General features: G+C 39.5%; 1 protein-coding gene across 3 annotated transcripts in view; it reads left to right on the forward strand.

Moving 5' to 3' along the window:
- Positions 1 to 15,353, forward strand: part of Map3k7 (mitogen-activated protein kinase kinase kinase 7) — a 54,076-nt gene that overhangs the window by 16,800 nt on the left and 21,923 nt on the right. For 2 of the 3 annotated variants that reach the window (XM_051161080.1, XM_051161097.1), the window contains exons 5-12: positions 1,079 to 1,217; positions 2,973 to 3,097; positions 5,641 to 5,769; positions 7,403 to 7,533; positions 8,705 to 8,786; positions 11,713 to 11,843; positions 12,361 to 12,490; positions 14,892 to 14,972. In XM_051161080.1, coding sequence (XP_051017037.1) covers positions 1,079 to 1,217; positions 2,973 to 3,097; positions 5,641 to 5,769; positions 7,403 to 7,533; positions 8,705 to 8,786; positions 11,713 to 11,843; positions 12,361 to 12,490; positions 14,892 to 14,972 — 948 coding nt within the window. The remainder of the gene's footprint in view (positions 1 to 1,078; positions 1,218 to 2,972; positions 3,098 to 5,640; positions 5,770 to 7,402; positions 7,534 to 8,704; positions 8,787 to 11,712; positions 11,844 to 12,360; positions 12,491 to 14,891; positions 14,973 to 15,353) is intronic. The other variant, XM_051161089.1, reaches the window with a different exon arrangement.

The raw sequence follows: 15,353 nt of genomic DNA on the forward strand, positions 1-15,353 counted from the left end.
GGGCATTGCGGCAGCAAGCTGCAAGCATGTTAGCTGGAGCAGTGGAGAGCTTATTTCTTTATCCAAAAGCAGGAGGCAGAGAGCACACTGGGCATAGCTGAGTCTTGAAGTCTCGAAGCCTTCCTACAGTGACATGCTTTCTCTAACAAGGCCACACACCCCCCAATCCTTCCCAAACAGTTCCGTCATACAGAGGCCAGATTTTCACACACGAGTCTAAATGGGCCATTCTCATTCAAATCACAACACTTACCATGAAAAAAAAATTGTACTGGTATTACCTTTATGGAGTAAAGCTCTGACCTTAAAAATACTGACTTCATGCATGCGTTGTCCCTGTAAGCATTATAAAATTGATATCTTTTACTTTTAAGTATCATTCTTTTATATACACATTTAGTTATGCTCCGTGCCGTGTATTCTTCATTGTAATTTGTGTATAGTACTCCCGTTTTATTTGAGAAAACTGCTTTTTTTTTTTTTTTTTTTTTTAAATACACAATATAGTTGTTAAGCATCTGATATGGCCATCTTTTTTCACTACTGTTTTTCTATTCAACCCTCATAATGAATAAGATTGCTTATAATTTATGTGATAGTGTGAAAGATATTCTTAATTTTAAAAAGTGGTATTATGGGGCTGAAGAGATGGCTCAGAGGTTAAGAACACTGTCTGTTCTTCCAGAGGTCCTGAGTTATATTCCCAGCAACCACATGGTGGCTCACAACCATCTATAATGAGATCTGGTGCCCTTTTCTAGTGTGCAGTCACACATGCAGTCAGAACTCTGTGTGCATAACAAATAAATACATAAATCTTAAAAAATATTTTAAAAAATGGTAGTATGTATTAATTTTATTTGAATAACCATGTGGATATGGGCACTATCTACTAAAATGTCTTAAATATTCTGTTGGGATTTTTTCTTTCTTTTTTATCAAGAAAAGGTTTTAAAAGCAGGACTCAAATATTTGTGCAAGAATACTCACTTGTGTGTTTTGATGGTGCTTGTATTTGTATTGTTTCATATTATATGCAATAAAGTTCTTTTTAGTGTGTTGTGTCTTTCTCTTGTAGTGCTGCATGGTGCCGAACCATTGCCTTATTACACTGCCGCCCACGCCATGAGCTGGTGTTTACAGTGTTCCCAAGGAGTGGCTTATCTGCACAGCATGCAGCCCAAAGCTCTAATTCACAGGGACCTCAAGCCTCCAAAGTGAGTTTTAGTGGGGTTACACTGGCTTCTCTCCTTCTCTTGCTACCCCTAATTCAAGACAACTCTTGCTCTTGACTTTACCTTTTCTCTTCCCTCTTAACTTAATTATTATTTTACTTAGTTTTATCATCTAGCTATATATCTAAACTTAATTTTAAAATGTTGTCGGTGGAGGATGTTTTTACTAACTCCAACTTTACATTGTAATAATTAAATTGTTAGCCTAAAGTCTATAAAATAGTTCCTGAGTAGTTTTCTGAGATCTAAGACAAGTCTGACAATTGTTCCTGCTGCATTCCTAATAGAAACATGGTCTGTCCATGGTATACACTGTGCAGAACAGTGCCTGTGGCCTGCTGCGTTCCTGACAGGAACAGGGTCGGTCCATGATACACACTGTGCAGAACAATGTCTGAGGCCTGCTGTATTCCTAACAGGGACATGGATAGTCCATGGTACACACTGCAGAAAAGTTCCTGTGGCCTGCTGTATTCCTAACAGGAACATTGTCTGTCCATGACACACACTGTGCAAAACAGTGCCTGTGGTCTGCTGTATTCCTAGCAGGAACTCTGTCCATAGTATACACCTTGCCAGTGGTGTTCTTGTTCTTAGGAAGGAAACAAAAGTATTTCTGAATCTGGGTACAGGCCCAAACAGCCCAGATTTCTCTGTAGTAAGTGAGAATCCTGACACTTCAAAATAACCTTTTAAAAAGTTGAGTAACAAGAGTCTGAACAAGGCAGTGAGATGGGAATTTTGTTGAATTGCATACATACAAGAGTGGAAATGGGACAAGAGCATCTGGTAGTATAGTGTAGTGAAAAGGGCTTATCTCCTTGTTGCAATTACATTGAATTAAACCAAATTAATTTCCTAGATCTCTAGTTAAAGTTTAAGTAAAACATTATGTACAAGAAGTTAATAAGATTTAATTACAATGGGTTTTCACTACTACTTTTGAGTGTTACTACAGTGTGATTATGCACATTTTATGACCCATCTCTGTTTATTGTCAAAAGTAAAACTCTATAAGTAAAAGGATGCTATTTAGTAATTTTATTTCAGTCATAGCACCTAGAAAGCTGATGTTCTGGAACATGCCTAGCATTTATTAGGCTGTCTTAACTCTAGGAGATTCATACTTTCCCCCACACATACACACATTCTAACTCAGAAACAGTTTTGAAATTAAACATTGAGAAATAGCTTCAAAATAAAGACATAAAATAAGAACCACTGCTCTGCAAGTGTAGCTTACCTATAGAGCATTTGTCTGACATGTACAAGTCCCATGGTTCAACTCCCTATACTGCTATAAACCAATTCTATTGGTTTCCTTCAGTATTGATGTATTCTACTTTATCTTCAGTCACATTATTTGTTCTTTTGGCTGTTGCTATTCTTTCAGTAAAAATTGTGACCTCAGGACACCATAGTGTTGCTCTGCAGAAAGCTTTTAAGGCCATGTCTAGCTCAACCAAAGAGATGTTGGTCAGGAACTGTCATGGACCCAGAGATAGAGAGAGACCTCAAATAGGAATGTGGTGGTCTCCCCATGTTCTGTAGGTTATGGCCATTGAATTCTTGCTGATATTCTTCCAGGCTATTAGGCCATTACAGTGACCAAGTAATGTTTTACAGAAATTTAAAAATCATATTTGTTTAAGTTAGCTTTTTCCAGTTCCATAATTACCTCTTCCTTTCCTGTAAAGTCAAATACTGACTTTGTACATTTTGAATGTTTTATAATAGCTTGCTGCTGGTTGCAGGAGGGACAGTTCTAAAAATCTGCGATTTTGGTACAGCTTGTGACATCCAGACACACATGACCAATAATAAAGGGAGTGCTGCTTGGATGGCACCCGAAGTATTTGAAGGTACAATCACAAAAGTATGATATGGTTGGTAATCTGCCTTGATTCGAGTAAATCCACGGTGGGTTTGTAACACTGTATACAGTGTTTCTTCTGAATAGTACATAAGAGGGTCTTGAGAGAGTTTAGCCTAAGGCAGAGTTTAAATTGACATCTTCTGTGCGGATTCACACACACGCACAGCCAGTCAGTCCTCGTTGGTCACAGGTTGTATAATTAAGAAACTGTCTACTTGAGATGCTTCCACAACTGTTGAGAAAGAAGGCACTCCAGTACCACAGTGCACATTTGAGTCATACACAGCACTCGCCAGGGTTGTTTCCCTAGTAAAGTAAACAAGTAGCGCCCTTTTGCAGTTTATTCAGAGCCATGCTTTCCCTTTTTTGTTGGTGGCCATGGTGGTGTTGCTGTTCACAAAGCCCCCAGGAGTATGCTGCCTAAGTGTAAGAAGGCTTCCGGCACGTAAGGTGTGTGCCGACGTGTTGACGGTTGTTGTTCTCTCCGACGTGCTTAGAGAGCCATGGGTTTGACAGTAATTAACTACTGAAGGGTTAGCTGACGAGTCCTTAAACACACGCATAAAAAGGTCAGATACTGATTAACTGACAAAATTTTCCTGAGCAAAGATGCATAGAAACCTAGTCCTGTATTTCCCTAGGAGCAGTGGTTCAGTGCTTCTGGAGATTTCTTAGCAGGCTGTATTGACCCAACATGATGGGGAACTAAGCCTTTGCTCTGATTTGCTATCAGTTCAAATTTAAGAGTGCTAAGGTTTAAGTCGACATGCCTTAGAAAGGCTGCAAGTCCCCAGACACAGATGCGAAGGGTAAGCTAACAGTCACCTTTTACGTCTCCATAGCTCACTCAGAATTCTAAGATCAGTCCATATAGTTAAGTTCTGTATGACAACATACTTTGAAGTGAGAGACCCTGAGCTGAGGAAATGGGCTTCGTGTGAATCTCTATTTGTACGAATGCCACAATGCTCAGGAACCCAGCTGTGCTTTGCTTGTTTCTTCTTGATTGTAGGTGAGTTTTAAATGTTTTAATTGCTTTGTGTTTGACCACCCCAGAGAAAGGGGAATGCTATGCAGCTTGTCACTTAACTAGGATATTGCTCCCAGAAATCTAATTACAAAGTGTTGGACAACAGGCAGGCAGATTTCTTTGAGTTAGAGTCCAGCCTGATCTACATAGTAAGTTCTAGGCCAGCCAGGGCTATGTAGAGAGACCCTGCATTCCCCCTCTCCACTCAAGAAAAGCAAACAAAGTGTTGGACTAGAGATGTAAAGATGTTTAATTACAAGAAATTAAATAATGCCTTCTCTTTCATCTGGATAATGTAGATGCTTTTCTAATAATTAAGTCACTTCTTTAATGTCACTTTCTGTGCATTCCAGTGGTGCAATATTGTTGTAATAAATAAAGCAAAGGGGTCTGTTAAGAAGAGTAATCATTGTTTCTATTTTGAGAGCAGCAAAGCCCCCAACTATTAGGTTATGTAGGTTTCTAAAGTTCTGAAAGGTATCGTCAGGAAGCAGCTGTAACCTAAATTAGATAACTAAGTGGTGGCAGTTCTATAGTATTGTGTGCTGCTTTGCATAGAAATCTATCATTTTAGTAGTTGAGGTGTGATTTTTTTTTTTTTTTTTTTTTGGTGGTGGTAGTTTTGGATACATACATACATACATACACGTACATATATACATATATGTTGGTGTATTCTTCATCTTAGTAATACAGTTTTGTTCATAATCTGTTTAGATTTCATCTGTTATTCATAATTTTAATCACTTCAGGTTTTTTGTAGTTTTTAAATTAAGAATTTTAACTATGTATTAAGCCATTAAATTACAACTGCTTTACTCTGGTAGCAAAGACAGCAGTCTGTCACAGAGTAGGAAAAGTATTAAAGTAACAAACTACAGGAACTGAGGATATAGTCGGTCATTGAACATATGTTTTGTATGAAAAAATTCCTGGGTTCCTAAAAGAAATTGAAGGGCCGGAGCAGTTGGCTGCAAGGCAAAGAGCACTTGCTGCTCTTGCAGAGGACCTAGGTTCAATCCCCAGCACCCACACGGAGGCTCACAAAGGTCTGTAACTGCAGATCCACGGTGCACAATGACCTCTCCTGACCTCCAGAGGCATTACTACACACAGCATACAACATCCATATAGGCAAAACATTCATACACAAAAAGTAAAAATAAGCCTTTTTCTAAAAAATTAATTGAAAAGATACAGAAAGAAATAGAAAGGGGTTTCAAACTGTACCTGTAAAGGGGATCGGTCTACACTCAGAAGAAGGAAGGCTAATGCATCGTGTTGAAAAGTAGACAATAACTGGCGTTCTCATGTAGATTTTGTGTATATTGTTTATATTTAATTCATTAAAATATATTTGTTGAAAATGTTTAAGAAAGTAGTCACTTAACTCTGTGTGAGTCTCTTGTCCAAAATACCCATTCTTTTAAAATGTATAAAATTAGCTATTTCTGTGATTCATGGAACAAGTCTCAAGATTGTACTGCCTTTCTTTGTAGGTAGCAATTACAGCGAAAAGTGTGATGTCTTCAGCTGGGGTATTATCCTCTGGGAAGTGATAACACGCCGGAAACCCTTTGATGAGATCGGAGGACCGGCTTTCCGAATCATGTGGGCTGTTCATAATGGTTTGTATAAAGAAATTTATCTTTAACATATTTTGTATAATTCATCTTTGGAAAACTGTTCCCATCCTCTTCCCCAGAGGCCATGTATACTTGACATTGAAATGTGGAGTTATTTGATACTAGGCCACTCTGGTTCCAGTGGGGAGAATTTAGACTCCTCCACTCAGGGCTGAGACTGCCAGCTAAACTGATGAGGGAAGATGATCAGCCTTCAGGCTTTCTCAGGGATAGAGATAGTTGGGAAACTGGACCCCTTTTGTCCTGAGAAACAAGTCTCTCATCAAGGAGAGAAAGTAGAACTGTTGGTAAGAGTTGTTACTTAAGCTCAGAAAGCTCAGTGTACAGTGTCACACGCGTTTGATTTGTATATTCTCAACCATACTACATATACGAATACCACAAATAGGAAGTGATGGAGCTGGACTCAAGTAAGTTCTCCTACCATTCATCAGAATGACACAATGGGCTCAGTGTTGTCATGTCTGTCTGGTCACGCACCTCATAGATGTGTTAGGTAGGGTATCTTTTTAACTGATAGGTACGTCACATTTCCTTTGAGAAGGAGCTGTCTGTGGAGGAGCTGCAGCATCACTGTTACCTCCCTTGCCTCTAGTCCTTCTGATGAGTACATGTTTGTGTACAGTCCACAGGTGACCAAAGAACACAGACCTAACTCTTCAGAGCGTGTGTCGACTGGCCAAACAAAACCATCATCAGAGAAATCTTAGCTGTTTTCTCCGTTTCCTCTACCAACTTTACTATAGAAAACATAGGAGCCTTGACTAAGACGGCATGCTTCCTCTGTCCTGTCGTTTTCAGGAAATGATTGTCAATGAAATACAGAGTCAAAGAACTAACTTGTTGATTGATTAAACTACAACGATCTTACTGTATCTGAAGCCACTCTTGGGTAGGAAAGGCTTATTAAGAGTACCATCGCAAGCTTAAAAAAGTATAAAAACTTCGGCAGTTTTCAGCCTGTAAAATGATTAACTGCAAGCGGTAAGGGTAACACGACAGCAGAGGAAAGTCAGCAGTGAGCAAGCATCACAGCTGAAGGAAGACATTGTGTGTGACACTACAGCTGAGCAAAGTCAGTGAGTGTGACATCTATGTGAGGTAGGTCAGTGAATGTGACACTGTTTGAGCAGTTTCTATAAGTGGAAGTTTGTTTTTTTCAAAGACATTTGAAAATTTTGTAGTCTGAGAATTTATCCTTCCTCAAGTCAGCTACTTGTTTTTCTAAATTGATGCGTTTTGCCTTTGCTACTTGTTGAAAGAATGTTTGTGACAGTTTGGTTTGGTTTCTGAGACACAGTCTCACTGTGCAGCCTTGGCTGAACTAGAACCTGTGAGTCTGCCAGCCTCTGCCTCACAAATGCTGGGGTGAAAGGCGTGCACCCACCCCAAGTCAGTGGTCTTAGTTCTCACTGTTGTTGTCACCGTGTGTTACAAATGTTAATATAACTTCTGGTATAGTTGGCCCTTTGTGAAAATATATATAGATACAACAAATGGTAAACTAAAAGACAAAAAGGAATGCTGATTCAGATACTGTTGGAAATAAACTACAAAACTCCTGCACTGCTCTTTGGGTAGGTAACTCCTTTATTTCTCTAATTTTCAATTTTAGGTACTCGACCACCACTGATCAAAAATTTACCTAAGCCTATTGAGAGCCTGATGACCCGCTGTTGGTCTAAAGACCCTTCTCAGCGCCCTTCAATGGAGGAAATTGTGAAAATAATGACTCACTTGATGCGGGTATAATCCTTCTTTTGAGGGGCTTTGGGTTTGGGGGACTTTAATATATGCCAAGTTTTAATGGGCTTTTAAAATGAAGGAATGGTAACTATTTTCTGCATTATACTTTGTGTGTTTTTCAAGTTAGGCACTTACAGAAAAGAAAGCATTACTTTAGAAAAATATCTAGCTCTGTAACGGCAAGATGGTTAGACAAGGTTTCTGGGCTTACTGTCCTATACTAGCATTTATAGATTAATATTTTGGTACTGTGCACCAGAGTGTACGAGAGATGCTGGTACAGGGTGTCTAGAGCTTTGCAGTACCTGCATATGTGTGATTAATAACGTGCTTGACTAAACTCCAGTCGTCAGATTTTCATCAAAAGACAGTGATTTCTACAGAGTGCTGGACATGTATCTTAAGAGACGTGTATTTGAGTAATGTTAAATTTACTGTTTTGGCTTTTTGCATGTTTTCAGATGCCAGTAAAAAAAATTTTTTTCCTATATCTTATGGAATCTTAATTTAGAAAAAACTTTTTAAAAGATAATCAAATTCTCTACAAATCTAAACTCTGTAGAATTATTTCAAACATTTTAGACTTTTTTCTTTTTATTGAAAATTGTTTTGTTTTGTATTGTTTCAACAAGAACCATAAATAGTAGTTTTGGCTTAAGTTCATACACCTAAGCTTGAGGCTATATAAATCAAATTATAACTGTTTACCCATGTTTTGTTTGGTTTTAAAAGAAATCTAAATTTTACTTCATTGTTCAGTAAATATGTCCCCAGTTGATAAGAGGGCTTCCATAAGGTACATTCTTAATGTTTAAAATACCGGTTCTAAAGGTGATTCAGAAGGATTCACTCCCAGTTGTCAGACCCTTGCAACAGTTTGACAATATTTGTCACTCTTCCAAGTCCCATGCACTAGGAACAGTTTCATCTGCTCCTGTAGAGAGCTCCTCTTTCCTGTCATCTCTGTGCGTAAGTGGGTGCATGGCATTGTCCACAGCTAACTTTCCAAAGGGAGCACATATCACACTTAGTACGTATCTGAAGGAAAACAGAGCCATGTCCACCTCAGGTGCACCTTAAACTAAAGCAGTGAGGCAGACATGCTCTTGAGGTCATTTAGCTGTTTACTCTGTACTAAAGGCATTTAAATTGTGACTTGCTTTTACTACAGTACTTTCCAGGAGCGGATGAGCCATTACAGTATCCTTGTCAGTACTCTGATGAAGGGCAGAGCAACTCAGCCACCAGCACAGGTAAACTAGTGGAGTCAGAGCCACATGGGGAGTTTCCCTCCTTCCCGTGTCATGAGGAAAGGAGCAGTGTCTGTGTCTGCACTTTAGTTCCTCTTTCTCAGGACTCACTGCAGTTTGAGCTTGCAGGTGCCTCGCTCTTTATGAAGCTTCCTTGTCTGGAGTCACTGCTCAGTTAGGTCTCAAGTACTGAGTACTATGTTGCTGTGGATGCTATTCTTAAATTGATGCTTAATCTCATCGTTCTGAGATAAGGTCTCACTTTGCATCCAGGCTAGCCCAGAACTCCCTGTATGACTCAGGGGAGCTTCACATTCATGGTCCTGCCTCAGAAAATCTCCTGAGTTCTCTGACTAAAGAAAGATACATGCTACCACACTCAACTGTTTCTATGTGAATACCGCTGGGTCAAACAGTTCTGTAGACTAGTGTGAACACTGCTTTCTTCACTAACTCTGTTCTGCTTTTTGCTTTGTTCTTTATTCTTCTGAAGAAACTTAGGCAAAAGGCTGCTTTAATTGGAAGTTCAGCTTTTTGAAATATAAAGTAATAAGTGGTAGCTTGAGGTTATCAAAACTAGTAGAAGTAATACTCCAACTTAAACAAATAGGACTTTACAAAATATATGGCATTTTGTTATTTAATTTTATTCAGAGATAAACTCATATATATGTATATGTCCTGCACTTTAAAATTTTTGCTTTTTGCCAACAAATATTTCCATTAGTCTCTTTTCCCTGCTTTGAGATGGTTTGTTTTGAGGTTTTTGTTTAGCTAGTGATACTCAGATTTTGTTTTACTGGAAACCTTTGAATTGCCCTGAATTCTACAGTCAACTTTTCCAGAACTCCCTGTTTTTCCTTTTTTATCTTCTGACTTTCGGCCCTTGATGATGCTGCTTTTCACTGACCCTCAGTTCCCGGAGCTGTTTTTTACTTCATCCTTCCACTTAATTCTGGTCAAGGTTGACGCATAGGGAACCATACCTGGTGGTGGAATTCCTCTCTGCCACTGGCCTAACCGACTCTCAGCTTACTCCTCGTCTGAATGTAGCTGGTGACAGCACACACTGACTGTCCTCAGCTGTCCACCTCCTCTCTCCTAGACAATCCTCAGAGCTCAGCTACCGTCCTAGGCCATGTGAAAGTTTTAGTTATCAGAAGATGTCTTCTACAAATTCCCTGTGTCCGTGTAGCCAATTAGATCTGTACCCACCTTCTCTGTGTTATTTTACTACTGACCACCCATGCATCTATTCAGAGGCAAGACTGCTCTTATACGCCGTACCATGTCTGCCTTTCCCAGCAGACAGACACCTTGCTACTGGGAGCATTTCAAGAGCAAAATACAGTCTGTCTTCAGAAGCACTGGCTCCCTTCTTCTCGTTCTGTAGCGTCAGTTTCACTCAGACTCCCCTTAAACTACTCCTGTGGAATTGTCCCTGGGGAGGTCAACAGTTATCTCTGCAGCAAATGAGTGGGATTTTATGTTCACAATCACTCTCTCCTTCTCTCTGGTTGCCGTGCAGGACCCAATACTAATCCAAATTTCACATTACATTTCTGGTAATTTAGGGTTTTTTTTTGTAGTGATTATTAATTTTATTACTGATTTCTTTTTCAAAACAAGCAGAACCGGAGACTTTATGCATGCTAAACAAGCACTGTATCTTTGAGACCATCCCCAGCTTGTTCTTGGGTTTTTTGTTTTGTTTTGTTTTGTTTGTTTTTTGTTTTTTTGTTTTGTTTTGTTTTTGCAGGGCGGGGGAGCAGTTTGTTTGTTTGCTGGTTATTCCTCATTTCCTCAACTACAAGTGCTAGAGTTCTGAAGGCTCAGCCGCTGGCTTTTTTGCCATTCATCTCCGTGTCTTGGTTATCTCTTCCAATACTAGGAAGTGTTTGTGTACCCCCCAACACACACACACACCCAAATAGATCTTGCTCCAAGTTTATTTGTAAAAACAGCATTGGGCACTGACCGTCTGCAAATAGAATAGTGTTTAGGTGTGTCACATCAGTCATCTGTCTTCACATTGGCCTGAGCCACTTTTTCTGTTGGGCCTACACAGGGGCCTGGGCACCTTTGGGAGCCTGAGCTGGATGGAAGCCAGGGCCTGAGTTGGAGCTGTCTCTGCCTTGGTTCAAACCTTGGGCTTTGGTTGGCAGAGCCTGTGACCCTTGGCCATGCAGCTTTGAGTCCACTCCCCAGGCTTGAGATGAGTGGTGAAAGCAAGAAGGCCAAGTTTATGGCTGGAGCCCTCTGGCTTGTTGGGCTTAACCACTTTAGGCTTCACCAGGGCCTTAATGGCCTTCGTACTTGCACTCATTGCCTTTGCATTGTTTGCCTGCATCTTCTTAAGGCCTTTCTTTCTCTGCTTCTTGGCAAAGCACATGTTCCTCAGAAACTTGAGGTCGACCCTTTAAGAGATTCATATCTTTGAAACTGGGTTTCTTGGTGCCATTTCTGTACCATTTTCCATATTGGTTGTGTTCGGTATGGTTCTTGGACTTGGCCATGTCTTCACCCGCACCTCTTGAGTGCCTGGGACTGGAAGAGAAAGAGCGCTTCTTTTCATCTTCTACCTGAATCCCGCCCTCATATATCTAGAACTTAATGTCTAGTAGGGACTCAAACAATGCTTTCAGTCTAAGCTGAGTTCTGGGGACATCCTTCATGCTCACTCCTTGTCTGCTCTCTCCATCTCGGCTAATAGCCCTCAGTTCTACCCAGGGTTAAACCCTTAGATTATTCTCAGCTTTATTGTACTGTCTGTAACTTTCATTTAAAATGAGCTTGTTTAGGGTGTCTTCATTGGTGTAGAAGTCTTATTCCGTCTCTCTAGCCCCTTTTTATTTATGTCTTGTCAGTTATTGAGTGAGGTATTTATATCATTCTCAACCTGTAGTCATAAATGTTTCTGCTTTCCTAGGCTCATTCATGGACATCGCTTCTACAAATACCAGTAATAAAAGTGACACTAATATGGAACAAGTTCCTGCTACAAATGATACTATTAAACGTTTAGAGTCAAAACTGTTGAAAAATCAGGCAAAGCAACAGGTTTGTTGATATTAAAAGTAAAATTGCATGGTTTCTTTACTAGTAGTCACAACATTATGCCAAGTGCATCAATTATTCACCAACTTCTGATATGTAACTCTCCTGGGTTTGCTTCTTGCATCAGACAAATGAGCTTATGGTGAGAGACGTGACATTTTGCTGCCATTTCTTACCAAATACGTTGTTTTTCTTTCTCCTGGTTGTTGCTGTTGCCAGCGTTGCCCTTCCTCCCTGTGACCCATCGCTAGCTAAGGATTCTACAGTGTGAAATATATTTTGGTTCTATGAACCATAAAGCTGTCATTTCATCCTTGTATTTTGGCCATTGTTGGCTAGAATTGCTTTGAGCAGATGTATCTGAGCCTGCTCTCCTTCGTGAGCTCCTCTCAGTATAAAGCTTCCTCTTTCAGAATAGTACCGTAGCCATAAAAATCCATGTGTCATCTTCCTCCTTAGCTGCCCAGCATCTCTAGATGTAAAGACTTCAGTAATTGAGATTGACCTATAATTTTAACAGAGTGAATCTGGACGGCTGAGCTTGGGACCCTCTCGTGGGAGCAGTGTGGAGAGCTTGCCCCCGACCTCTGAGGGCAAGAGGATGAGTGCTGACATGTCTGAGATAGAAGCTAGGATCATTGCTACCGCAGGTAAAAGGGGCTGCAAGTCCAAAGGGAGAAAATGCCTGTGCTTTTCATGGAACCCGCAGTTGTTTTCAGTGGGGCTCTCGGGAGGTGTGTCTTATGTTTACTTTCTTAAACAGATAGTGGGTTTATGGTGTTTTCTAAGCTTCTGGCAGTAAATGTATATGTTTGGCTCAAATTTTAATAAGAGAAGTATAGCTTAAAATATATTTGGATTATAAAATACATCTTCGTAGTTACAGACTTCATTTCTCCTCAAACATAAACTAGCTCTAAGAAATCAAAATTCAGCCAATACCAGAATATTTGCAATGACTGAGTAATTTCACTGTTTTTATGTTGGGCCCAAGAAACAAAAATATCATTGGCAGAAATTATGTTGTCTTTGCTCTCTCCTGCCAGTGGCAAGAATAGCCAAGCTAACGATAATTTGCTTATTTGATGATAAAATGGGGTAATAGTAATTTCATACAATAATTGGTTTTGATAGTGTTTAAATTTCATTTTGTCAGCTCTTAAAATGTTACAGTAGACAAAGTGGCCAGAATTTTTAAAAAAAAATGGCATTTTGTTACCTGGTGAACCTACACCTTTTCTAACAAGGTTTCATTTTAGTGGTGCCAATTTAGTTTGGGTCTTATTTTGTTATTTCTAATTATTCCAAGGTTAGAGAAGAATGGATTGTAAAAAGGAACATTGTGTTGGAAATGTGGAAGTGTAAACAAATAAAAATCAACAAAAATTTACAAATTCTCTTCGAGGATATGTTGGTCTATCTGCATATCACACACACATATGTATATGTATATGTGTGTGTGTGTGTGTGTGTGTGTGTGCTTTTTTGTTTTTTTAACTTAGTTGTTGTGTAAGTAAAATATTCTGATTGTGTGTTCTCTTTGTAGAAAGTGGCATCCAGATGAACTGTACTGTATTTGTGTAACTAATCACAATCACTGATTTTATCAACCTGCACTAAAAGCCTTAAGACAGGAAAGAGTATCTGAAAATAACTGTCTAAACACATAAGCTATTGAGCACATGTAAACAAGTCTAGATACAACTGTGGTCATTAGGCAGCTGGTTTTCTGTCTGGGTGTCACGACCTCTATTGTTTAACTACTGTCCACAAGGTTACCTTGTGGTCCAAAATGGCTGTTACAGCTCAAGCCGTCACTTCCATGGGTTGGTTGTGGGAAAGAAGTGGTAGCAGAAGGATAGAAACTTTGGAAAAAGTCTTCTGCAACTTCCACATACATGACCTTTGCCAGTGTAGCATGGTCAGGTAACCTGTACATATCTCTTAGTAGAAGGTATCTGCAGCGAAATCTGGCATTGCTGTAATAATAACGTCCGAGACCATTTCTAAGGAAAAGGAAAGAGTAGAGATTACCAAGGAACTGGCTGCTGTCTCTGCTCCAGGTAAATCCTCAAAGTGTCAAGTTGAGTAGAGGTCAGTGGCTATCAGCTGGCTTTCTGGTCTCCATTGAAGCATAGGTGTCACTGTGGACAGAGGCATACCCCAACACTGATGGAGAACCATTGCACTTCACAGGTGTCATTTCAAGTAGACACATAAAGAATATTGATTCTGCCCTCAAAGGGAAAATAATATTATGATAATTGTTTACGTTTTTGCCAAGCCTGTTTTTCTCATCAGATACAGGTTTGTAATTATATAAGAATGACATTTTTCCAATTCAGGGATAATCATACATAAATAAATTATTGTGTCCTCTCTAACTAAATGTAGGACAGTACATCCTTATTTGAATTTCTTAATGAATTGTCTTACTTTGAAAGGTTCACTTTTCAGCTTTTGATGGCCTTCCTGTTAACAGTTATATACTCTAAACTTTGAAAGATATATTAAGTTATTAGAAATATTTAGAAGTACTTAGGCAAGCATGTCTTATACTTTGATTTGATAACTATTGTTTAATCATGGAATTTTAATTTATAGCACACTCCAAGAAGCACCTAACTTAAGATCTGTTTATCCCTGTTTGTGTCATAAGCACAAATGGTAGCTTATCTTACTAACTCTTCTCCCTCTCCCAACCCCCCTCACCTTCACCTCATCTCATTGATTTTACTTAGGTAGAAATTTCTAAGAACACATTGGAAATTTAGCTTCTTCATTGTCCTGCAGCTTTGTCTGTCTTTAGTTGTTGTTGTTGTTGTTTTCCTGCTAATTAAAACGAGTGTGCAAAACTTCTTAAACTGTTTGTTTCTGCTCTTTATTAACAGCGCCTTCCTAAGCATGGATGAAAAGTTAGATAGTTCTGCATGCTGTTCTGCATGGGATATAATTAACATGACTATTTCAGAACTGTTCTGTTTTGCAGTCATTTCCTGTGTTACTGTTTGTGGTTGTTTGCATGTATACTGTACATGTGTGTTTTTTCAGCCTATTCCAAGCCTAAACGGGGCCACCGTAAAACCGCTTCATTTGGCAACATTCTGGATGTCCCCGAGATCGTCATAACAGGTATCATAGACCACCTGTGTTGGTGTAACAGCTGTGGAACTGGATTAATGAGCCTGGTACTTTTAAATGCTTATTGCTCCAATTTTTATACAATATACAAGTATATAACTTCTCATGCAGTACCCAGCGAGACAGACAGAAAGCTGTATACTGCTACACTGAAACCAGTTGCAAACATAAGAGTCAAGTGAAAGGAAAATAACACTCTTCACAGAGGGGAAAACACCTCCCACCTGTTCTTGTGTTAGAAGTGGGGACGTAAGTTAAACCCAGGTCTGTTGAAGTGGAGGATACACCTGCTTGAGACTTTGGTGTCCGTGATTTTCTCCCCCCTGTCAAGCCTGTCTCTATGGAGAGCCACTAGATTTGCAGCTGGAAGAA

Source organism: Acomys russatus, chromosome 2, assembly GCF_903995435.1.
Source record: "Acomys russatus chromosome 2, mAcoRus1.1, whole genome shotgun sequence".
NCBI lineage: Eukaryota > Metazoa > Chordata > Mammalia > Rodentia > Muridae > Acomys > Acomys russatus.